General features: G+C 42.7%; 1 protein-coding gene across 1 annotated transcript; it reads left to right on the forward strand.

Annotated features, from left to right (window-relative positions):
• YTHDF2 (YTH N6-methyladenosine RNA binding protein F2) lies at positions 1-27,160 on the forward strand. The gene is made up of 6 exons (XM_083173344.1): positions 1-328; positions 787-811; positions 7,069-7,148; positions 8,392-9,714; positions 16,594-16,626; positions 24,640-27,160. Exons 1-5 carry the CDS (start codon positions 137-139, stop codon positions 16,606-16,608), a joined length of 1,635 nt encoding a protein of 544 aa, XP_083029470.1. The 5' UTR covers positions 1-136; the 3' UTR covers positions 16,609-16,626; positions 24,640-27,160.

The raw sequence follows: 27,160 nt of genomic DNA on the forward strand, positions 1-27,160 counted from the left end.
AGGGAACCTATACACAGCACGAGAGCGGCATGTGCGCTACATTCTCCTCTCATACCTACACAAGCACAGAGGCGCCCCCTTCTCTCCCCCGTAGCAGACGACCACAGCTGCATCGTCACCAGGAGATGTTGCGCATATGTCAGTTAGACCGCTCCTACCCTTAGTCAACATGGCTTCCGCGGCTTCGCCAACAAGCAATGCCGGCGCGTCCGAGTACGCGCCCCAGTCCCCGCCCCTTTCCTGCTTTCAGGGCGCGCTCCTGCTTCATCTCCCGGTCCCGGATCACTTCTTCGCCGACGACATGTCTGCCAGTAGCCTGCTGGAGCCGGTAACGCCCCCGTTTCTCCTCACCAGCACCCGTTCTTCCTGCGTCGATCTTGCTTACTTTCCCCGTTTGTCTGCCATTGGCTTCAGACCTCCCTTCTTAGTTTTCTAATATTCTCCATCTCGCCACTGTCATTCCCTGCCTGCGCCATGCTGTCTGCTCATGTATTGAGCGTGGTATAGAATGGCCTACTTTCCTCTGTGTCCGTGCCAGTTATTTATCCCTAAACTAAGTGCCCCCTTCACCCCAACCTCCTGCCTGTGCTATGGAGGGAGGAGAAGGTGCACTCCTTTGCCTAATCGCTCTCATCATACCTGCTATATCTGGACCCCTACACCCCCTGTCCTGCCCAGTGGCCTCCTCTTTCCTTCCCCAGGTTACCTCTAGTCCCAGTGTACCAGGAGGAGCCTTTTTTTTTAAATTTCATTTAATGACTGATATGTTCTCCTTGTGTTTTGCAGAGACCCAAAGGACAAGGAAATAAAGGTGAGAGGGGAGAGGTTCTTCCTGGGAAGGAGTGATTAGATTTGATTTATTTGTGGTTTAAGTCAGTTGATGTTTAAACTTAAGCATTAAATTAGTGGAGAAGTTGCCTGTGGCCAATAGTTGACTTCTGCCTAGCATTTTTTAGAAAAATGTTAGCTGATTAGTATGCAATTTCTTTACTGGTCTACTTCCTTATTTTTACTGCTTGATACCTCTATCCCCTCAATGGACAAAAACAAGACCTGTCTAATGGAGAGGAGTAGGGCTATGGGGTAATAGAATGGTTTGGACGGCACAACAATCTGGTACTAGAGGGAGCAAATATAATTTGCTCCCAAAATATGGAAACTGACAAACTGTCCTTAAGACAAGGTTCTGTAGTTGATTTTGTTTGATTTAAACCATATGACTCAATGTTTTGTTCATTTTCCTGGGTTTGTGAGCAAATTGCTGATTGACATTCGCTCCCTCACAGTACCAGATTTTCAGTCCAACCAATTAATTGTAAGAAAGTTGGCCAAGTTTATGGCCAGCATTAAGATTCTTTGTGGATGGGGTACCGGAGTGTTAGCTTACTATATTTTATTTATTTATTTATTAACAGTTTCTTATATAGCGCACACATATTTCACAGCGCTTTACATCAGTCCCTGCCCCAGTGGAGCTTACAATCTATATACCCTACCACATCTACACGCACACATAGACATGTAGGGTTCATTTTGTTCGGAGACCATTAGCCTACAGTATATATTTTTGGATAGTGGGAGGAAACCGGAGTACCCGGAGGTACTTTCGCAGATCAGATGGCGGCTGGCGATTCTTCCGCCATCCCCTGCAATGACCAGGCCGGCTCCATCTGTAATTGTACATGATTGCCTCTGTGAGAGAGAGAAATATGTAATTTCACTTGCTGCCAATAAATGGCAGTGTTTCAGTGACACACAACCACTAGACCTATATATAACAGATTGTTTCTTCAACGAAATGAGGCATGGAGCAGGCATACTTGATGGGTATATTGCTAAATATGTCACTTTGCCTGATGACTAAACTTATCACTTCAATATTTTTTTAGAGGCTATAGATCCAGAAGTGTCCAGGTGCAAGTTTTAGATCACTGTGCTCTAATGCCTTGTACACACTGGGCGACGGAAGGTTTGTGCTGAGCGATCTAGTTAAGCGCAGATTGCTCAGTGCGCACCCGCGATGTGTACTGAGCGATTTGTCACTGGCCATGTTCTCAATGAAACAACATGGGCAATGATTAGGTATTTCAAGCATGCTATATATAGCCCGGTGATGGCGACAAGTGTGGCCGCGCATCACTATCTCTTTGGGGCATACACACACAGCGATTTGCGCTTTAATTTCTAAGCAATCTAGTCAGATGACTTGCTTTGTTCTCCTTGAAGACTTGAAGACTGTAATGTAATTGTTCTCATGAAAGTTAACATTTGCTTTAAGAATTTGGTGTGAAGTAAGCAAAAGTCTCAATGTTGTTCATTTATAAATAATAATTAACTTTGACTTAAAATGATTTGGAAGTGGCCCTTTTTCTCTTTAGGATTGTGGAAAGAAGCTGGTGAAACCAGATGAAATGGCAGTGTCTTCTTGAGCTAGAAATAGATCAAGAAGACTGGCTGCTGTTTGTTTGTTCCATATGAAGTTTGGCTAACCATGCATACTAATCCTATTTTTTTTTTTTTATTTAAAGTGTGGCATCTAGTGTCACCAGGATCAGGAGTCCTGTAAAGCCCCCTACACATGGGAGATGGAAGCTAGAGGTGCAATGCATTGTGCTTAACCGCTATCTGTGCTTATTGGGATTTTGCCTATGCTTATAGGCAGAATCCTGTGATCTTAGCAGTGCGTGCAGTCGGGATCTGCAGGACCGCACAACATCATTGCTGTAGAGCATGCACATGGAGCAATCCCTGCTGCGTTTCTAATACCCCTTTTCCACTTGCAGTCCTGGGTCATACCCGGGAATGTGTTCCCGGATGCTTCCCGGGACACTACCCGGGAATGTACCCTTTCACACTGCAGAAAACGCCCCCGTGTATGAACATGAGCACAGCACAGACCCGGTGCGAGTACAAAGCCTGCGGCTGCCCACAGCCACACGAGCCGCTATCAGCAGCAGAGGACGTATAGCGGCGGCTGCAGCTCGCCATGAGCGGCCTCTCCCCTGAGGGTGTGCGCTCCGTGACGCCTGCAGCCGCTATATAGGGAACTTCTGCACTTTCCCCCATCCATGTGCGGGCGCACAGCGGCATAGGGTGTACCATCACCCGGGCGGGCGTCACGCTGAATGATGAGCGCACCGGTGATTCCCCCAGACTGGTGCACGGAGGAGCACTCGATTCTGGGGTAGCGTAAAAGTCCAACAGGACCATTCACACTGACTGTATCCCGTGTTGATTCTGGGTCCAACCCAGGTCAGGACCTGGGTAGAGATCCCGGGATATTTGACCAAGACCCTTTCACACTGCAGTAAATCCCGGGTTGATGCGCGTTCATGTGCAAAATCCCGGGATATTTTTGCAAGTGGAAAAGGGGTATTAGTCAGATCGCTTAGAAATGGGACTAAATGGCTTTATTTAAGACACGTACTGTCTGCAATGGGATTGGGCCCCAGGTTTATAAACTGGATCTTTCTGTTGTATCAATCTCCGAGTGCGAGGATTTTAGTCAATGGTTATATAACTGACTCACTTCCGCTGCTTAGGGGTACCCGTCAAGGGTGCCCCCTCTCACCCCTACTGTTCGCGGTCGCCATTGAGCCAATTGCATGCAAATTAAGAGCAATTCTGGGCTGCGGGGATGAGAGGGAGAACCCAAATAGCAACATTATCTCCTTATATGCAGATGACCTGTTGGTAGGAATGGCGGATTATGTGAACCAATTGCCATTAGTAATTGATAACATGCGGGTATTCGGACAGTATTCTGGTCTAACGATAAACTATGGGAAATCACAGCTCATAACTAAAGCCGAAGAGGATAGTATATCCGATAGGGCCTTCTCTCTTCCTAGGGCTGAGAGATTTAAGTACTTGGGGATTATAGAATCGAACAACCCAGGAGAGTATGTCAAAGAAAATCTTGACCCCATTATAGATGAGATCAGAATTAGATGCAAAAGTTGGTTGAGACTCCCACTAAAGTAATCGGTCGGGTTAACTTTGGTAAAAATGACGATCTTGCCAAAGCTCCTTTATATATTCTTGCACTCACCCATCCTCATCAAGGAAGAGGTGTTTAAGAAAATCAATCGCGTAATATCATCTTTTGTGTGGCGGAATAAAACACCGAGAATTAAAATGCCCTTAACGAGAGAACGAGGTGATGGGGGTGCTGCTATGCCCAATTTTAAATTGTATTACTATGCCGCCCAAATGGTCCATTTAGCAGTCTGGATCAATGGAGATTAATATATTGGGGAAATAGCCAGATTTATCTGTAAAATCATCCCCGGGCACTCCCCACTACAGGCAATTCTGACGAAGGAGAGCCACCATAACTTCCCCCCGATACTTAAACAAGCCAGGAAAATATGGCAATGGGTAAGCAAAAAAATGGACCTCGTAGAAATAGATCCTGACACACATTTATTCTCGCTGATCCCAATCGATAAATTGAAGTTACATCAAGGTGGGAGGATATGGGGACATTCTGGAATAAATTCTATAGGTCAGGTGTTTGTTAATAATGGTTTGAAATCATTTTCTCAATTACAAACTGAATTTGCCCACCCCAAAACCATGTTCTACAGATATCTGCAACTGAGGAGTGTATTAACACAACGAAATCGGATAAAACAGATTAATCTTGTAGAATCTCCAATTACATTCTTTATCAAAACACTGGGAAATAACAAACGCTTATCAAAATGCTACAAATATTTGTCGGTAAACACTCAAGGTGAGGAAATGGGTGGCTTGGTCCAAAAATGGAATATTAACATCCCAGAAGTGAACGCAGGAAATTGGAGATCAGTGCTGGAGGCCCCTAGCTTAGCGGCAAACTCGCTAAGAATCCAGCAGGTACAATTAAATATCGTGTATCGAACATATCTATTCCCAGAAAGGATCAGTAAGTTTTCTCAAAATAGCCGTAATTGTTGTCCGAAATGTGAGGAATCAGGATGCAACTTCTGGCCTTTGGGAGTGCAAAAGATTGCAATTGTTCTGGAAAGGGGTTGGAAAAATATTGGCGGCATTTGGGGTCCCATGTCAAAGTCTATCACCCCTGGGGCTGATTCTCGGGGTATGGCCCTCTGGTATCATGTCTCATGGAGACAGAAAGTTAGTGATTAACCTTTGTGCCTTAACAAAAATGGTCATTGCTCACTCATGGATGGCAAAAAATTGTCCCACGGGTACAGGAATGGATCAGCTTGGTCAATTGTAATATGGAGCATGAGAAATATATGTATCTCCTAAGAAAGTCAATTGATAAATTTTATGATCTCTGGGGGAGGTGGTATTATTCAAAGTATTATAGTCACTAAGTAGTATAATCACTAATAGTATTATATGTTATTATCTTTTATATATTTATTAATTGGTCAAATAACTATACAGAGAAGACTCTAGACGAACTGTATTTCAATGTTTATTGTGGCAGAATGAGCTGTAAATTGACTATGGTATAAGTTTGAAACTTAGCACGTTCTAAATTCTCACTATTCAGAATAGGTGGAACTCTGTATGGTTATAGATACTGTAAGATGCAGAGAAATATTAACACAATGTATAATAATGCACTATAGCACTTGTAAACTCGTAGATGGACCACGACTTTATTCACGTAAATAGCCGTCGATAGAATATGAAGTTGGCACAATAGTACCCTACACCTTTTTGTATGTATTAGTATATGGTTTATTTACCAGTCGCACCGCACTTCGATAACACTACTCACCTGAAGCTAATCATAAAGAAGAGTTATGTTCCTGAAATATAATCAGCACCTCTAGGTTACAAGTTATGGGTATCTGAGGGCCGTGAACAAGTTTGTGGCCATTACACACACGAATATAACATAGAATTTAACGAAGGAAAGAAAAGAGAAGAGAGGTAAAAAAATAAATTAATTAAAAAATAAATCCTTATCCCCCTTTCCGTTTTCTGCCTCCCTCCTTTTTCATTTCTTTTCTCTTTCTATTCTTCTTTTTTTTTTTTTTTTTTTTTTTTTTTACTTCCCCTCTTCCACCTTTCGCCATCTTTTTGTCTATCTTAAATCCGATTGACAATCCATTCCTCCCCCTCTTCCCCGCCAGCCCTCTATATACTAACTAACATAAAAGGATTTAAAAAGAAGTCGAAGTCCTGATGGACAACTGCAGATTGAGAATTTGATAAGTAGCAAAATTACTAAATATAACTGGGTAGCTGTATATATGTATGTAACGTAGTGTAATTGTCAATTGTTTGTCTATGTATAAGTATTGTCGTTTTATAAAACCTTCAATAAAGATAAGAAAAAAAAAATGGGACTAAACTCTCCCCATGTGTATGTCCCTTTAGTTAAATGTCTATTGCCTCTGATATACAAGTTGGCTTGTGTTTTCTGTATTATTTGTAAATATATATTCAAAGTTTAAAATATTTACGTTAGTTGTGTTTCTGTATACATAGAAGACTTCCTATTAAAAAAGGTTTAAAGCAGCCCATACACGCTGCTCTGTGGGCGTGCTGTACTAGCACGGATCACATTGCATGTGCATCCGTTGTGCATGCAATGTGATGCAATTTGATGAAACCTAAGTACAAAAAGTATGTGCAAACACATACTTTTTGTACTTAGGTTTCATCAAATTGCATCGCATTGCATGCACAACGGATGCACATGCAATGTGATCCGTGCTAGTACAGCACGCCCTCATAGCAGCGTGTATGGGCTGCTTAAGTGGCATAAACATGGGGCGTTTTAAGCCCTATTTCTAAGTGATCTGATGAGATCTCTCAGAAATGAAGCATGCATCACTCAGTGTGTGTACACCCTATGGTGATGTGTGGTATCGCCATCTCCTGCAAAGATTGACCGTGCATGCACTGTTGATCCTACTTAGATTATCATAGGCAAAACACTGCTCAGGGCACATCGCAGGTGCTTCACATGTGTGCTGGGCAATCTGTAGTTAAGCACAGGACTCAAGTCACCCTATGTTTGTCGGGGGCTCCACTGTGACACCTGTAAGTAGTTGTGTAGCTTTGTCACCTTCGTTTAATTTAACTTTGTTTTTTTAGTGCAAAATGGGTCTGTTCATCAGAAAGATGGCATGAATGACGATGAATTTGAGCCCTATCTACATACACAAGAACGACAGGTAGGAAATCTCTCTAATCAGGTTGCTTGGTTGCTAATTTATTTTTGATTACATTTTTTTCACCGGTTGATCATATATGCAGATAACCACTCCACATGAAGAAATTTGTAGAAGGGGGTCTATATTCTGCAATTGCTGTCTTCTCACAGAAAAGTTGATACATCCATATCTGGAAAAGTTTTTGGTACTTGTGGAGTATCACGGCTCCCACGATGGCCATCGTATGCAAAAAAATCGCATCGCATACGATTTTGCACTGAAAAGCATCCAAATGCATTGGAATTAGTATTAAACATATTCAATGGCCCCCAACTGGCATTTTTGAGGCTGTACCACCCCCACTATCAACGCAAACCCGAAGCGTGGCGAGCGTAGCGGTACGCGTCCTACAACCTTTTCATACCCCCACTATCCACGTCGGCGTGGAGTTGAGACTAGAAAGTGTGGCGAGCCACCGAGCCCAAAGCGTGGCGAGCGTAGTGGATACCTTCACAGGTGTCCGCGTCCCCTCGCTGCGCTCGCCACGCTTCGGGCACGCTGCGCTCGCCACACTTTCTATTCTCAACTCCACGCCGACGTGGATAGTGGGGGTATAAAAAGGTTGTAGGACGCGTACCGCCGCCCCTCGCGGGCTCACTGCGCTCGCCACGCTTCGGGTTCGCGTTGATAGTGGAGGTGGTACAGCCTCAAAAATGCCAGTTGGGGGCCATTGAACATCTTTAATACTAATTCCAATGCATTTGGATGCTTTTCAGTGCAAAATCGTATGCGATTGCATACGATTTTGACAAAAAAACGGTAAAAATCGCATCGCATGCCACTATATATGGCATGCGATGGGAGCCGTGATACTCCACAAGTACCAAGTTTTTTTTTTTTTTTTTTTCTATCAATTTATTTTCCTACTTGTAATATGATGTTCTTGAGGTAGGCTTCAATCCACTGCTGTGTAATTTACTTACAATAAGAGGTATACAGAAAGGAAAAAGTGGAAAATCGTAAAAGAAAAATGTACAACAAAATAGGAAAGTTATGTATATAATCTAGTAGTGTCCAGGCAGGATCATCTGAGGCAGTGTACCCTTTTGCCAGGTGCTTCCTGAAGCTGGGGATGTGTAGGAACCAGGTCTATAGCACTTAATGTGCTTTCCTTAAATTTTTTGTTTGTTTTTATACTTTGTGCACATAGAAGTCTCATGTTTTTTTCTACATGGTCCTATCAATTTCTTCTGTTTTATTCTAGAACAATGGATACACTGCATTGTCAGATTCATACCTTCCCAGTTACTACAGCCCATCCATTGGCTTTTCCTATTCACTAAGTGATGCTGCCTGGTCTACTGGAGGTGATCCTCCACCAACCATGCCTTTCCTAGCCTCATATGGTCAGTTGAGCAATGGTGAACCACACTTCTTGCCAGATGCAATGTTTGGACCTCTAAGCAGTGCTCCTTTCTTGGGGCAACCTGGCTTCAACTTTTTCCCAAGTGGGATGGACTTCTCAGCCTGGGGAAGTGGAGGAAGCTCTCCTGGTGCATCTGCACCTAGCTCTGGCTATGGTGGTAGCTACACTTATGCTCCCAGCACTTTGGGAGGAGCTGTATTGGAGGGCCAGACAAGCTTTGGTGGTGGAAAAGCAGTAGGCAGTCTAGAGCAAAGCATGGGAACTTTAAAATTGGGAGAAGGGAATGGATTAAAAACAGGGGTGAGCAGTCTTCCCCCTGCAACCATAGCCCCACCAAAGCAGGCTTCATGGGCTGACATTGCCAGCAAACCAGCCAAGCAGAACATTGGTAAGACCTTTCCTACACCTGTCAAGCACAACATGGAAATTGGAACTTGGGAAAACAAAGCACCCTCCTCCACCATCTGCCAACCACCATCGCCTCCAGTCCTTCAACAGCCTCCACCCACTGGTGTCTTGTCACATCCTCCTACTCGTTGGTCAGCACCTCGCAACAGAGTGTCTGAGCAAGCACAGGCTGCTCACATCTCCGCAGACCCCCATCCTGTTCTGGAGAAACTGCGTTCACTCAATAACTACAATCCAAAAGATTTTGACTGTAACCCAAAATTTGGACGAGTGTTTATTGTTAAGAGTTACTCAGAAGATGACATTCACCGTTCTATAAAGTACAATATTTGGTGTTCTACAGAGCATGGCAACAAACGTCTGGATGCAGCTTATCGTTCTCTAAATGGAAAAGGTCCTGTCTATTTGCTTTTCAGTGTTAATGGTAGTGGTCACTTTTGTGGGGTGGCAGAAATGCGATCAGCTGTGGACTATAATACCTGTGCAGGTGTGTGGTCCCAGGACAAGTGGAAAGGCCGCTTTGATGTACGCTGGCTGTTTGTGAAGGATGTGCCCAATGGGCAATTACGTCACATTCGACTAGAGAACAATGAAAACAAGCCAGTTACCAACTCCCGTGACACTCAGGAGGTTCCACTGGAAAAAGCTCGCCAAGTTCTCCGAATCATCGCTAGCTATAAACATACCACTTCCATATTTGATGACTTTTCACATTATGAGAAGAGGCAAGAGGAAGAGGACAGTGTCAAAAAGGTAAACTATTTCTATTTATCATGTGTTAATTTTGGTTTGAGTAGGTTTCTAAGAGTAGGCAGTGTTTAAACAATTGTAGATGGAAATAATGTCTTTGTCAAGAAAGCTAATTTGTGGTGATCTTCATTTTCACAATATTCTGCAGACCTAAATTTCTTCATTAAATTCAACTCGAGAGTAAAACCTTCCAACACCAAGCATAAGTTATAGGGCAGTATTCAATGAAAAAAATTCTCCGTGCATGGCGAGAGATTTTTTCTTTCGCCATGCACTCGCCCTGTTCCAGAGGGCTCGCTGCCACTCCTGCTCCCTCTATTCAATGTGGTTAAGACTCGCCGCCACTCGCAGCTGTGACGAGCGTCCGCGGCAGGGAGCCGTGGGATGGTGGCAGCCAGGGAGATTAAAGTCTCCCTGGCTGCCCCAGAACATATGTGGAGGGGAGGTGGGCTCCCCGGGACCCAGGCAGCACAAGCTGCCCCCCCCTATAGCCAGCGGGGGACCCAGTATTCACTGCACCAGATCGTGCATATGTAATGATCGGATGCAGTGAATATATGAATATCTAATGAGCGGCTCGAGAGCTCCTGCTGGCTGCTCTGTGTAAAAAAAATTAAATTTTTTTTTTTTTTTAATTAAATCTATATTCATGTGCTATAAGTACATGAATAAAAATAACATGCCCCTTCACAGAAAAAAAATCCTGATTTTTTTTTTTTTTTTTTTTTTGACACCAAAATTAAAAAAAAAAAACTTTTAGTTTAAAAGTTCACATTCCAGCTCTCCATGAAAAGATGGAGAATTGCTACACGGAGAGAGACGGCGAAAATCACTTAGAAAGTCGGCGACTATTTCACATTGAATAGGGTTGCTCGCTTTTGGAGAGCAAAATGCTCCGTCCAAGGCGAAAAAAGCACAAATTCGCCATAAAACAGGGCGAATTTTTCTCATTGAATACTGCCCATAGACACTAAACCGGGCTGGGCCAACCTGTGGCTCTCCAGCTGTTGTGAAACTACATGGCCCAGCATGCCTTGCTATATTTTTAGCATTCCCTAATAGCAAAACTGTGGCAAGCCGCAATTGTTATTATCCAACCACTGGAGAGCCTCAGGTTGGCCAGGCCTACACTAAGCAAAAACCACTGTACACCCAAGTAATGTTATCTTAAATTTATTTTTAAACATTGCTTTTTTTATTGAAAATAAAATGTGGTGCAGAAAAGGGGAAAAACAATAGGGGAGCCAGGTACAATAAAATTACACAATTAAGGCCCAGTCGGCCCTTTACTAAGTCAACCAAAATAACAAGATCAACACAGATCAACATCAATATTAGTGGCAAGAATGTAATACAGATAAGTCAGTAGGAGAGCTCTATATAGTCGAATGTCCCAGACGTTCTCTATATAGATTCCAGCCAAACCATTTCATAAGAATAGAAGATGGAGAGTAGGAATATTTGGCCCCAGCCGTTTCAAACATGTCGCGTTTATGGATCTTATTCTGAATAACTACCAACGAAGGGATTGCCTCCGATTTCCAAGCTGAGCAATCGCAGCCTTTGTTGCAGACAGGATGTGTCTCATAATATATTTATCTCCGATACAGTTGGTCCAGGTATAGGTGAGATAATGCTATAGCAGGGTCTACAGGGATGGTCACGCCTATAATTGCACTTCTCATCTGGAACACCTCACCCCAAAGAGATTTGAGATGTGCACAAGCCCACTTCCTCCAGCAAAATTTGGATTTAGTAGGCTAAATTAGATGTTGCCTCTCTGGAGTGAAGTATGCGCTCTAACATTTGAAAGAACATTCATGCATTTGGAAAGTTTAAAACCAGAACGAAAAATGGAATTCCACTAATTTTCATCAAGAATCCTGCCCAAGTCCCTCACCCACTTAACTTGACATTTTTATTTACTATCTTCTAAGATTTGAAATTGGTACCCTCGCAAAATAATTCTAATGTTCATTGTGATCTAATTATACCACAAAACATCACTTCCATTACCTGAAGACATTGTCCGTTTGCATGGATTGATTCAATAGCTCAAAATAGACCCATTTGTATCTGTCCAATTGGACTTAATATTCATATTGCACTGGCCGGCTTCTGAAAGGGAAGAATATCTGCAGATCTGCTGGTTGCGATCATGAGTCTGAGAATATCCTCTCACATTATTGACTTGTGCTATAGAAGGACCTGACCCTATTTTATAGCCCCGGGTGTCTGGATTGGAAAAAAATCTCAATCCTGTGATTGCAGGGATTAATTTGTGTAAAGAAACTAGTGTGACTTTTGAAATTATACATATTAAATGCGAATTAAAGTATTTTATTTCCGATTTATATTATTTAATTGGCATATATTACAACACTACAATCAGTGAATATTTATTCATTCACACTATATTTCTTGCCCTTTGAAACCTAGTCTAAGACTGCAAAAGAACCATGAAGCTGTAGCTCATGACAAATGAAGGATGTTCCTTTTTATAGAAGTAGTAAAAAATTTATACCCCTTTCAGACAGAAAAATCCCAAAAACCCAGGTATTTCCCGGATACAAAAACCCGGGTACAACTAGGCAGCAAGGGGCTGACCCCCTTTCACACAGGAGCAAAAACCCGGGTATTTCCCGTGTCGACCCCTTTCACACAGAAGCCGGACTTTTCCTGAAAAACTCTGTGTGTCATAAGAAAATGACAGTTTTAAAGGCACACAGAGATGAGGTCATCAAAAGTGGGTGGTGACTGCTCACTGCATTGCATTAACCATGGCATGACACAAGGATATGTTGTAAACAAGTTTTATTGTTTTTATATACTGGAAGGTACATGTTACCTCACATGGCTGTCAGTATATTTGCAATGTTTGAGTACACTGTGGCATCTTTGACTGTCCCAGTCATCTGTTTGCCGATATCCTCCTCCCCTCTCACTGCCAGCAGCTCTCACCTCTTGCTTCTACCAGTGGGCCATGCTATCCTTTTTTCAGCTCCCTAATGACCTCAGAGGCCAGCTCCATTGCCATGCCCTCCCAGCCAATCAGAGAAGCCTATCCTCACAACCAATCAGCCAGCAACCCACCAGGAGAGCCAATCAGTGCCTAACAATGTGTAATAATCCCAAAAACCCGGGTCGTTTCCTTTCAGACAGCCGGCGACCCGGGTTTTTGGAATACAGACCCGGGAAAAACCCAGGTAAATACCTGGGTCGAAGTCCCGGAACTTTAGACCCGTGTTGACCCTTTCAGACAGCAGAAAAACCCGGGTCGACACGGCAAGAGCAGGGAAATTCCCGGGTCTTTTTTTCTGTCTGAAAGGGATATTACTCTACTTTTCTCCCCCCCTTTCCTTTTTTTTTTTTTTTAAGGTGCCCTGCGCTCAATGGAGCACTTCACTTGTTGCTCCATTCCACTAGTGTCTGAGCAGAAAGGTGTGGAATGGCCTATTTGCAGATAAGGCAGCTAAACCTGGTCTGTTTGTGCATGAAAGTAGGAATGAGAACAATAGTAGCATAGTGATAGGCCAAATAGCAAAACTGAATGCACTGAAAAAAATGTAATTACCCCCAATGTGTACAATCTTTCAGATGATATCTGTGAAAGGGACCTAGCCAGTGACTGTTCACAATGTGCATGCACAAATAAAAACCTCCAACAGGCAGACACACCCAGAAAAAAAAATCCAGTTAGCACATCACCACCGCTCCCATTTCACTTTTTTTTTATTTATTTATTTTTTTACAAATCCCAAAAACTTAAGGACTGCTTGGGAAAATAAGAATTCAGCCACAATAAAATTCTCATTCTGTCATCTAAGGATTATAGCCTGAATCAAGCACTTAATTCCCTCAGAAGACCTGCCTAAAGTCATACATGCATTTATATCATCACGCCTAGACTACTGCAATGCTCTCTACCTGGGTCTCCCATCAAAATAATTGCACCGCTTGCAGCTGGTACAAAATGCAGCCGCCAGACTATTAACTAACCAGCCCCGCTCCTGCCACATAACTCCCTTTCTCTACTCCCTTCACTGGCTACCTGTAAAATGGTGAATCGTTTTCAAGATTGGCTTACTCACTTTCAAGGCCCTACATGACCAGGGTCCAAGGTAGCTGCAGCAGCTTCTGATTCCTTACTGTCCTACTCGATTACTACGATCCGTTGAAGGACTACTAACCTGTGCCTGGGAAGCTAGGAACCGCAGGTTCAAGACCCACCTTACCCCTGGAAAAAAAAACCACTTAGATTATTTATTAGAATTTAGAATTCTATGAGGGGTACGCAATGTGCCACCGCTATTTCCGACGTGGGAAATAGCGGCGGCTCCCTATTCAATGCTGTCATTAATGACGGCATTGACGTGGGATCACGGCAGAACGGGCCCGACTTCAGAAGCTGTGAGGCCCTTTCTGCTGCTAACGTGGATTGTCGTTATCCGGGCCGCAGATCGACAATCCACGGCCGTTTTCGCGGCCACTCTCCCTTTGCGTCCATCGGCTGGTGGGACATTGAATCATGTCTGTCGTTATGCTGTCGATCTGACTGCAAACGGGCCATGATCATGGCTGTCTGCGGGGATTGACAGCCGTGATCCTAGATTGCATACCCCCCTTTATATTGGTGCAGTTATTCAGTAAAGTGTAATAAGAATAAATACTAGCAGTGTTTTCTAAATACAGGAATTTCATATGGATTCTTAAAAAAAATAAAAATAATTTTGAAAATCCACTGCACCATCCCAGCAGCATGATTTACGGGGATATCCTATTACCCACTATCACTGTTCGCAGGGATTTGGTTTGCTGGGGGCTATCCAATTTGCCCTGATAATTTGGCACTGGCTTATCAGTGATTTTTCTTTCACATGGCTAAGTGAATACCTGAAAGCAGCCCATTTTCAAAAAAAAAAAGGGGGGGGACACAATTGATGAAACATGGAGAACAATAGCTGATAAAATTGATGTTTCATCAGGGGTAATTGGATACCCACCTTAGGGCTCATACCAAATGGTGTTTATTAGTTTTACTAACAATCAATGCTAATTAAACACTGACAGTGATTCACAATTTTTTTTATTATAATTTTTTATTAATTTTTTTTGAATCGCGGCGCTCCAGAGTAAGAAATTATTTTTCACGGCACCCCTAGGCCAAAGGTTTTTGACCGATTTAAAATCGGTAAAAAAAAATTTTATTGAGTAAATTGTGTTGATCTCACCCTTAGGATTAGTTATGTGGTAAGTAACGGACATGATTAACTTCTGTTTCTCCACAATTTGCCTATTACGTTGATCATAAATATTTTTAATTGGTCGTGTATCACCAATCCAGGACACCCCTGCAAGTCCTTTAACCCTTTGAGTGCCGGGTGTATTTTTCAAAATAGGTGTGTGAATTGTTACCTAAACATTTTTATTCACCATAATGACCTGTAATGTTTACCTTTTTTATATATGACATATAAAACCACTGCTCTATGTAGTTACTAGGTTGACATTGCAATGTGTACAGGCTCAGAATATTGGCATGTTCATATGTTTTTAACATCTAAACATTGTGCCTCTTTAATTCATTAAGCATTAGGGCTAAGGTAGAATATTGAATTGACATCCTAACTAACCACATGCAGACAGTGTTCATTCTCGCAACAAGCACGTCTCCATCGCTGGGCTAGATCTATGCTGTATAACTCTAGTCCTTGCCAGCGTTTTTCTCAGAGAATACCGACTGTGCCAGATCCCTCAGCACACATAGCTGGTGCATTGCATGTGTGCTCAACGATCTGTGCTACACTACTGGCTCAGCAAGGAGGCTCTGTCACCCTGTGTGTATGCTGCATAAGAATAAAGTAGCCAATATTTACCCTGCACGGAAATAAAATACCTCTTCCAAAACTAAAGCCCTGTACAAAGAGGATGACTGGTGCCCGTTGCTGAGAGTCGCCTAAGCACAATTTGTTCAGCACAGATCGCTGCACTCATGCGATTTACCTGCGATCTGTGCAGACAAATGTTTTGCCTATGCTTATTGGCAAAACACTGCAATCTAAGCAGGGTAGACCATACATGCACTGTCTATTTCTGTGGGCAATGGCGGTGTGTGGGACCGCCTATTGCTATAAGGTGTACACACCAAGCGATATGTGCTTCATTTCTAAGTGATCTATTTGGATCGCTTAGAAATAGGGCTTAAATCGTCCCGTTTGTATGCCCTTTTACTCTCTGCACATATTACGTTTGCCCCACCCGCAGTGCAGTCAATCTGCAAAAAATTGTAGCCTTGCTAATAGGTCTGAATTGGGCACTATGTCAACATTCTGAACAGCAACACCCATTAAACACATTCTGTCAGATGTATTAAGCTTCAAAAAGTGATTAAAGTGGAGAGTGATAAACCGCCAGCCAATCGGCTCCTACCTGTCATTTTTTCAAACGGTCTGTAACCTGACAGGACTTGATTGGCTGGCTTTTTTTTTTTTTTTTTTTTTAGGAGGGTATATAGTACCTTTCAGTAGTAAACCAATTTATTTGATGTGAGTTTTTACTAGTACAAAAATGTTGGTGTTTTTTGATTTCCTAACAATTAAAAATTCTAATGTTTGAACTGTTTTATATACATTAGGTACCTATTTTATGAACTTTTGCCAAATCTTTAAGGAAAAGTGGTTTATATTTTGTACGTTTTGTCCTAGATATAAACCATTGACCTGGTATGTTTGACCTGAACGCCCACTTCTGTGGTCAATAGATGGCTGTGACAAATGACTGCAAAATGAGCTGCAGTCACTACTTATTTTTAACTAAAGAGAATGGTGACTTATACATTGCACATATGCTAATCAATATTTATTTATTTATTTTTTGTTTTAGGTGATTAAAAATTAGAGAGGCACACCCAATCAGGTAAGCTGACAATTAAAATAAAATGGCGGTAAACTGAGAACTCAAAATAAAACATATTTTCTAGTCATTGTTCTATTTACCGCTATTGTCACTGCTCAAAAAGTAATATACAAATATGGTACAATGATTTCAGCTTGCCCATATACCTCAGGATCACCTCATGCTGAAAGCAATGAAAATTATTATTCATACCCTTGTTTCCTGTTTAATTAGATAGTCTGCCAGTATTACACCTAGTTAAATTCAGCGGTTGAAAGTATATAGAAGCTAATGTAATATATTCAAACACCCCCCCCCCCCCCCCCCTTCTGGCTGGGTCATTTCTTGAGATGATGTACCAATTTGAAAAAAGGGTACTTGTGTAATAACTGGGTGCCCGATTTTAAGATCAGTGAGCCACCAAGCCCGAAGCGTGGCGAGCGGCCACGGATTACTTAAATTGTATTCCACGTCCCCTCGCGGGGCTTGCTGCGCTCGCCACGCTATATAAAATCAACTCTATGCCCACTTGGATAGTGGGGAAATGAACAGGACCTTGTTAACATTGAATCCTATGCGATTTTGCATCGCATCACATCTGATTGTATGCCTTACGGTAAGGCATACAAAATTGGGCGCCCAGATACTACATAAGTACCGAAAAAAGTAACAAAATGAAACTGCTCGGAATTACAAAATGATACAGCTTGTGGTCCCCCCCCCCCCACTGGTGTTTGGTCTATGCAAACTTGCAAACACGAGTGACTTATTCACTGCTGCACTCTTCATTCTAGCTTTGCTGTAATGTGTACTTGTAAAATTAACAAGGCTAGATCTTATCATTGTGTTTCTAGCACCGGTGTACACCACTTGCCTGATCTCTATAGAAGATGTGGTGGGAAATTGTCCAGTCATGTTAATTGTGTAATTCCTTTATACCCCTTTTACTCCAAAATCCCTGGTTGGATACTGGTTAAAAAAAAACTGGTCTTCAAACACAGGAGTTTCCAGGGTCTAACCTAGCTATGTACCTCATTTATACCCCTTTTACACCGCCAAAAAATCCGGGTCAGACCCGGATCTTCGGCGGTGTAAATCCCGAACGCTGTGTCCCTTTACACAGGACTTCTACCCAGGTCCTGACCTGGGTAGAACACGGCTAGGACCTGGGTAGAGGGCGGTGTAAATGGGAACGCCGGGTCGGATGACCCGGCTCCCATTTACATGAATGGGGACCGCAGCGTCCGCAGGTTGGACAGGTTGTCAGCCTGACACTGACAGCCGGCGCTGCTGTCTGCTATACCCTGCAGACAGCAGCGGGGGAGGGATGTGAACGGATGCCTGTGTGCGGCATCCATTCACCTCCTGTGCGACGGCGGGGGGGGGGGGGGGTGCGCGTCATCTCCAAGCACCGGGAGGGGGGGGGGGGGGTGTGGGCCGGGCTGTCCGCCCGCCGGTGTAAATTGCACTGAACGCCGGGTCGCACCCGGCTTCAACCTGGGTCTAAAAAAGCCGGGTGCGACCCGGCGTTTTGGTGTAAAAGGGGTATAACACAGCACTTCGACCCAGGTCGGACCTGGGTCTGTGCCGTTTACACTGAACCTGGGTGAGTGTAAGGGGGGGAGCACAGCACATCTCCCCCTGTGCTACCACCCTCACCCCTGCAGCAGCAGACAGCGACATCTCCCCCTGTGCTCAAACCCCCCCCCCCCCCCCCCCCCACCCCTTCAAACAAAATTCTCACTGGGGTGGGAGGCACACACAACGCTCACCCCCAACTGTTGCCCACAGACCTCCTGTAGAACGCCACAGCGGTGTGTCTTCTCTGCTCCCCGCTTGCCTCTCGCTGCTTTGATCAGCAGTGCTTCTGGGATAAGAAGCTAGACCAGTGGTTCCCAACCTGGGGTACTAGTACCCCTGGGGGTACTCTACAGACAAGTTGGGGGTACTTGAAATTAATATTGGTAATGGCGGAAGAAGTCTCCAGGATAAGTCTCCCATTGCCATGGAGACTAATCACGTTACATCACTTCTGGTTCTGTCTGCATCGTCATTAGCGTCTTATGTTTTTGCCCGATCATCAATCCACTGGGAGCTACCTGTGCTGCCACAGGTGGAGGAAGCAGTGGCATTAATCTTACAGGCGTTGGCAGGAACCCCGGAGACAGTACACAGCCAGCGCCCAGACACAGAGGGACTCAATTCCTGACCACACACTACTCCTCAGCTACTCCTTAATACAAGGACACGCATAAGGACACACATACCGCTCACTTCCACTCCACTTGTAAGTACTGTGGATAGTTCAAATTGAGAGGAGGGGGTACTTATAAATGAAAAGCTTAATCAAGGTGTACGGGAGAGAAAAAAGGTTGGGAACCACTGAGCTAGACTGATGTCCCAACCCTTGCTGGGACCATTTAGAGACCTCTACCCAGCTCCAAGCTGTGTTCCACCCAGATCAGGACCTGGGTAGAGGTCCTGTGTAAATGGACAAGGATTGACCCTATTTACACCGCCGCTGACCCAGGTCTGCCAGGCAAAAACCTGGGTTTTTGCAGTGGTGTAAAAGGTTAATTAATAATCATGAAGGAGATGCATACGGTGTTTGCATCCGACCTCTAGCTGCGTTGCTATTTTAGCTTGTTGCCCATTATTTCCTTGCTTATTTTATTGTAATTGTATGATGTTTGATTTATTTTAATTATTAAGTTGGTAGTCTATACTATACTATTCCGTCATCAATTGAGAGTCCTCTGCCTATTTCTGATTCCGGAGTCTGTAGGAAAAAGATCTATAGATCTATGTCTTGCGAATATGCCTCTGTATTTATGACCTGGTTTGTCATTCTAGGATGGTGTAAACCAAAGTCCATAAAACTTATATTTTAGTAGTTGTTACAGTGATTTTGTAATGGACATTGCAATCTGCAGCAGTAGTTGGCCCAATGCCTGTTTTTTTCACAGAAATCTACTGCAAAAGCTTACTGGGGGAATTTAATTAGGTGCCATGTGGAGTATTCGCCTGGCGAATCAGCACAACACTGCCACACTTTAAGGTGACGAGGATCTCTTTTAAAAGTGTTTGGGGCCCCATAGGAGTATGGGTCATTGAGTGGACCAAATATGACAGGCCTTAGGTCGACACATGAAAAAGGTCGACGGGTTGCCACTTTAGGTTGACAATGAGATGGCCGACAGTCAAAAGGTCTATAGGAGTTTTCCATGGTTTTTTTGTCCTGAATGTCGACATGGACGCCAAAATAGTGCGCCTCGCCGTGCTTCAGGCTCTGTGCCTTGCTCCGCACAGCACACTATTATATTCTCCCTCCACGCCCTAGTGCAGTGATTTTACACCTTTTTACCTTGAGGCACACTAAGATTTTTTAAATTGCTAAAGCACACCATGGCACACCATTGCTAAGGCACACCATGGGATCCCCACAGGGGAAAAAAAATAACCTATTGGCCCCCATATAAAACAAAAAAACAAAAAAAACATCACACTGGTCCCCACAGGTAGCAAAACTAAAATACATTGGCCCTTTACATGAAAAGAAGAGACCAGTAAATAGCAGTTGAACTGGTGGTGACTGTAAACTGGTTTGGGCATGTCTAGATCTGGGGGCACACTTTAGAACAGTTCAAGACACACTAATGTGCCACGGCACAGTGGTTGAAAAGCACTGCCCTAGTGGATGGTATGTCATGAAATACTGCCCTTCGGCTCATAAAAAGTGTGAAAAAACCATGTTGACTTTAGCCATGTCTATCTTTTTCTTGTGTTGACCTTAATAATGTAGACCTAATGACCGTATACACCCTCCCATAGAGCAGCAGTAAATCTGATTCTCCCCTTTTACATCTAATTTGAGGTGTATAACAGTGGTTTATAAAAGTATGCATAATATAAGGTATACAAAGGTGAATTTTTAAATTCTGCATAATTTTGTGAGACATTGCCTGAATGGGCTCCTTGTACTTCCACTTGAAAGCCCTAATGCCGCCCATACATGGTGTGATGCACGCTGCCGCACACATCACATAGTACAGCACATAAAGATTGTGCTGCCGGTACTTTTTGAACTAGATTGCATCTTGCCTAGTTCAAACTGCTTTAGCACATGGCATGCGTTTTAGACTAGATCCCATGCCATCTAGTTTAAAACACACAGTGCGCATCGCACTAAGTATGGGGACCTTAAGATATGACGTTGAAGATTTAGTCAGAGCTTTACCAAAATAATGAAGAAAGCGGGTAACATCTGTAAATAAAATAAACTATATGGAAAAATTGTTGCTTAGTTGTCGAGGTCCCAAATTTAAATTATAAATTAATGAAAGACAGGTGTAAAAGAAAAAATATACAAAAAAAATGCTGTTTAATTAGCTACTCATAATGTGTATTAACTTACATTTTTTTTTATAAGAAAGGTAAAGAAACCCTCATATATGAATATATGTTTAGTATGTGTGTGAATCAATGACAAATATGAAAAAACTTGTCTAGATTTAAATCCAGGTAACTTATTTTTTTATAGTTCACTTAAACATCAGGTGTTCCTCATACTGAAGTAATAAAATCTATCGTGTATAAACCATTAGAAATATTACTAGCTTTCTGTTCCTGAAATGTATTCCTTTTTTTTGGTTATACATGGTGGTAATCTGTAAAAATAGTTCACCTGATAAAACAATAGTCTGTTGGTTCTATTAGTTTTGACCCATCTGTAATATATACATCAGGGTTTACCTGTATGTATAACAAAACTGCTGCTAATTACCAGAATACAGAATAACAAAACTGGGGTATATTCAATTGGATCCATTCCAACAGTCGTTTGTCAGAATGGATTCGACAAATAGCTATTCGATGCTGCCAAATCTAACTGTCTGATTTGGCTGCTGCAGCACCCCGGGCTGGGACCGGGTGGGAAGACGGCGCTGAGTGACCTGCTGCTCACCCGGCTCCACCCTCCGTGCCTAATCTGCTCAATCTTATTTTTTTTTTTTTTTTGTAAGTCTGAGGTTGTCAGAGCCAAAAACCTGACAAATTTATCACAGTTTCTGACAAGCATGCGGATTGGCGGCTATTCTGCCAGTCCACGTGGTTCACGACCGGTTGGAGCATTCCGACCTGTTGGAAAAAAATATCAAAAGAATTGAATAGTTCGAGTCATGGATTTAACTAAAAAAGTTGTAAACTGACGTTTTTCGACAAATGGCAGTTTCCGACTCGAATTGAATATACCCCTATATCTTCCCTAGTCAGTCTGGCAATTGTTTTCTCAGACCTAGTTAGGCTAATTGCCCCTTATTCCAGGAAACACGTTTCTTACTAATAAGTGAATAAATTACCATATCTTTTTATGTCCCCATAACACTTTTGTTCCATTAAACAAAAGAAACAATATGGAAAAATTGTGACCCGTCGACCCAGGTCACAAATCCTGGGTCGATGACCTTTGGTAAAAAGCAGGGTAGGTGACCCGGGATCTAAGAACCGGGTAGACCCTTTCACACTACACAAATTTACCTGGTAGAACTGCTTCACCCGGTAATTTGCTGTTCTGTCTGAAAGGGGTATTACTGGAGCATATTGGGGAGGACAGAGAAAGGGTGTCTTTTTGGTTGGTGCACCAAAAGGGAATTTAATAATAAAACTTTTATTGGTTTCATTAAAATAGTTGCGAAGATATAAAAAAAAACACATAGGACAACATTGAGTGATTTTTTTAAAAAGGATATAATATATCCTCACCTAGGCCCTTATTCTGGTTGGTGCGGTAATATCCGCGTGCTGCCGATGTTTTGTGTCTGCGCATGTGCAGAGGCGTCTCTGCGCATGTGCGAGCGTGGCGTACGGCCAAATCCCGCATGAAATGTGTACACTCTAAACAGGGGGTGGAGAGGGGCATGCAAACGCTGGGCGTACGTTTGGTAATGCAGTCGTGACGCACGTGTAGGGGGCAGACATATGACATCGCCGGATGTCAGCTGCCCGCCCAGATCCCTGCTTTTGCACGGAAAAATGTCTGTGTGGTCTGAGGTTGCGGGAGCTGGTGGACCACTCGTGCGACCATCGAATCATGGGGGAGGTTCCCTGAGATGGAGGAGGCGTATTCCATGAAAAATACACGTGCGGTCCGTTCGGCCAGCTTCTTACCGCGTACGGACGGAGTTGGCGATCCATATGGAAGGCGGGGTTTCGCACGCACGGTCCTGGCCGCATATTCGGATCCGGCCGCACCGATCAGAATAAGGGCCCTAGTGGGACCCCACTTTACACTGTCCCTGAATAATTTTATAAAGCACGGTGGTTGAAATTTTAAGAGTGGAAAAGTTTATGTCTGGTATTGACAGTTTTACAGTGTGTATGCTTACCCAGGATATAACAATTATCAGATACAATGTATATATTCCTGGGGCTCACTATGCAATAGCGATAAGCGACTGATCCCGTTTCAGCGCTTTCGATGGCTGGCTGGAGCCGCTAGTTCCACAGCCTGTGTGCTGACCGCAGAGCTGTGTCTGAGGTGTGCCGCCGTGCACTACCTCGCTCTTGTGTGTCAGATCAGACAGGAGTGTACACGGCTCTTGTGCTAGAGTCCGTGTCACTGTACTACAGGGAACCGTGTGCTACGGATACCCTGTGTCACCACTGGCCTAAACAGATCAAAATACAATCATATGGGGGGAAGGGAAGTGGGGTTTAACACACTAGGTGTGCAGTCAAGCATACGCTTTCGCAAAAGCTTCTTCAGGTATTACTGGAGAAGCATCCAAACAGGTGGCAGCCATGCATGTATGCAAAATGGCACCTCCTAATCAGTATACATTGCACATGGTTTCTGCAATATATGCAAGGAACTATCAGACTGGTTGCTGCCAAATCTCTTAAATTTAATAGTGTAAAAGCAAAAAAGATTGCTTGTATGTCCTAAATGCCGACTCAAAATAATAACGACAAGGAAGTGTACCTTCCCAGGCGCAAGGAGGCTGAGAAAGTGATCAGGCGTGCCAAGGCACAAGCTGAGTAGAACATGGCTCAGTCAGTAGATCAAGGAAGCAACACTTTTTTTGTTGTTTTTAATTATGAGTGAAAGGAGAAAATCAAATGGAGGAATAATAAGACTGCGGACAGACACTGAGAATTTGGTGGAGGGAGACAAGGCAATTGCAGATCATCTAAATAATTATTTTTGCTCCGTATTCACTATAGAAGAAGGGAAGGGACCACAGAAGTTGCAAGGACATTCAGAAAAATAATGTAGATGAAAGTTCATTTACTAATGGAGCCCACACACGCACCGATGCCGGCGATGCTATGCGATGGGGTGCGCGCTCCCGCGGCACTTCATCGCACAGTACAAAAAGTATGTGCTGCACATACTTTTTGTACTAGCCTTTTATAGCATAGCATCGCATGCACATCGCATGCACAAGGCATACGATGCGATGCTATGTGTGCTAGTTAAGCCCACAACTCACGCCTGGATCGGTGCGTGTGTGGGCTCCTTAAGGGTATCAAGGGTTTTAACCTAGTACAGGAGGGAAATTTTCTTCAAAGGGAAAAGAAGTAATAGAACACAAGGACATGCACTGAAACTGGCGGGAGGTTCAGGGGAAAGGTTAGAAAAAACTACTTCACAGTAAGGGTAGTGGATTAGCCTCCCATCAGAGGTGGTAGAGACTAAGACAGTAGAAACACTTAAAAATGCTTGGGATAGGCATATGAATATCCTTCAAAGAAATAAGGATAAAAATGGGGCAGTCTAGACAGGCCAAATGCTTCTTATCTGCCATCAAATTCTATGTTTCTAATACAGAAGTTTCAGGGAGGGGGAGGATCGGGGATGTAGCAAATGTTTTCCAATGTCCACTGGCATATAACAGATCACTGCAACCATAATCAATGAATACACATTGGGCCTTGTTCTGATTGACTCGCAAGGCTGCAAAACATGGCTTGTTAAAGTACTAGAGTATATTTTGCATTTGTGTGTATTCTGATGTTGGCAATCTCCTTTTTCAGGAACAACACAGGCTTTCACCTCCACTCCTATCTTGGTGTGGGACAGAAAGGACTTCAAAATACCAAGCAAATGTTTAATTACCACATTACTGGACAAAGTTAAAAACTAGGGGCCAAAGCCTCCGAATTTGTACCCTCCTTCTCCATTTTCAGGGATTACGATAATCTTGGATTTATGCTGGGATGCAAATAAACTGGTTTATACCACAGGATCAAAGATCAAGATTGGATATTTTCCCCTCCACGGAGTCTGGAGACTTATTTTGTGAAAATCTCGTGGGTTTTTCTTTTTTTTCCTATCCTTTTTTTAATTGCATTTTTATTTACATATTTTGTGGCAGATGCCTTATTTTCATTTTTCACAGCTCCCAGTCACACGCATGTGAGCCTACCTGTGTGTCTTGTTTATTTTATTCATATTTAGGGGTACATATATACTACAGTTAGGCATGGGTCTATTGTGCATTTTATTTCATTTTTTTTTTTTGTCTTGATCACTACTTCAGAGCATAGGGCCACACAAACGCTTCTGTACACACTGGCACTTCTACAGTTGCCTAATTGACCTGGAATGCTACTATCTGTGTCCAGGATGTGTGCTGCAACTGGAAAAGTTGTCTGATTTTCATTTTAAGAATTAAGATAAAAACACACACACACATGGTAGATTTATGTGGAACCATGTTCTATATGTACCTTTTACACAGCAAGAGTATGGCTACAGAATTAACTTGGAACTTCAGATCAATTTGATGTAGTGTTTGGTGTTCCAGAGTCAAATTAAATAACTACTTTGTTCTAGTTAAACCAGAAATGCACAATTTGCAGGTCTACTTTAATGTATAATTCTAATCCCCACCCTACTTCATAGCAGCCCTTGACAAGGGTTAGCACTCTTATCATTTCGGTAGAGTAATGTTTATGCCTGTTCCACTATACTTATCGCATGACTATTATTATTATTAATTTTGGACTATAGATTTTTTTTTTTTGTCCCTCTGTTATGCCTAGTTTCCATATAAATGTTATGCATAAGTGTTGAATTTTTTTTATATGGATTTGATAATGTTTGAGGTGAGATCCTATTTTCAATTAAATGGAAATTTAAAGGAAGTGACACAAATCATAGCATACTTGCATAAGATGTTTCAGCAATAGGAGTTATGCAGTGTACACACACACCTAAAGACTTCTGTCCAATCTGTCTAGTGGGAACAAAAATCTGGCATGTGTGGGAGTATATGACAGACAAGAATTTGCTCCCAAATGTTGCAAAACAGATAAACAATTGTTTGGATACATTTGTGAAATCAAACCGCTTTAACCAATTTGTCTAAATGACTGTCTGCTTTCCAGCGTATGGGAGTACATTTTTGGTTGATTGTCCAATCTGTTTCGTGTTAACAAAAATCAAGCTGGGTACACACACACACAATTATGGTTCGGTGAAATTCTGTGTTTGTCACAGCTAGGTATACATTGGTATACAATCTGAATTACATCTGTTAATTCATTGATTAGCTGGTCCCCCCCCCCCCCCCCCCCCCCCCCACACTCCATAAAAGAAGGCCTTAATTACACCAAGCCTGGGGGGTGGTCTGAGCTACACTGCAGGATCATAGACAGGGAGTAATGTGCAGTGCAGTTTCAGGGTTCTAATATAAACTTCATTCGTTTTAGGTTAAATTAGAGATGCAAATTGCAGTTCAATGGCTGCAGGAAGCCTGAAGTGTTTTCTTATTGTGAAATATATAGCTACAACAGGATTGATCACTTCATCATCTGTTATTGCTGCTGTCATCACAGGGCCATAATTGTTCTCATTTAGGCTGCATAGCCATGCTGTCAAAATTATATGCATTGTGCTAGCATTATTAACCCATGTAAATGGGGAATTACCTCAGACCCACATCACAATTCCCACTGGAGTTTGTACCTGCATTTAAAAGTGTTGTCGTGCAGTTGCTTGCTTCACTTATTTTATTTCTTTTCTATATTGTAAGCATGAAAGTCAGTGGAATGTTCTTCATTGACCATCAAATATAATCGCTCATTAGTCACCGCATGTCACATGTCATGTATCACTTGTTCAGATGCCAGTGGGTGCTCGACCTTAACAAAACTAATAGCCTTCTCATTTTGAATTTCGAAAATTTAATTAATTCTGCCCTGGCTATGTATAATTAGTACAAGTATCCTTCATTTAAATGACCATTTATTTTGTTGTTTTTATGATTATTGGTGGAATAAGGTCCTGTGCAATGCAGTTTTCCATTTAAATGTTATGCATATATGTTTTGATGGGTTCAACAAGATTGGTAATAATGTTTTCAGAGAAATGGAAATGTAAAGAAAAGTAACCGAATTCATAGCATACTTGCATGGAATGCTAAGGTGTTTCAGCCATAGCCATTGGCCTTAGAAAGCTAGGGTGGAACAAATATGGTTTAGATGTTCTTTGTCATGGTTAAGCAAATGTGTAAACAGAATCTTTGTTTAAATAAACCCTTGTTTAACTGGT

Source organism: Crinia signifera, chromosome 2 (assembly GCF_055691185.1).
Source record: "Crinia signifera chromosome 2, ASM5569118v1, whole genome shotgun sequence".
Lineage (NCBI taxonomy): Eukaryota > Metazoa > Chordata > Amphibia > Anura > Myobatrachidae > Crinia > Crinia signifera.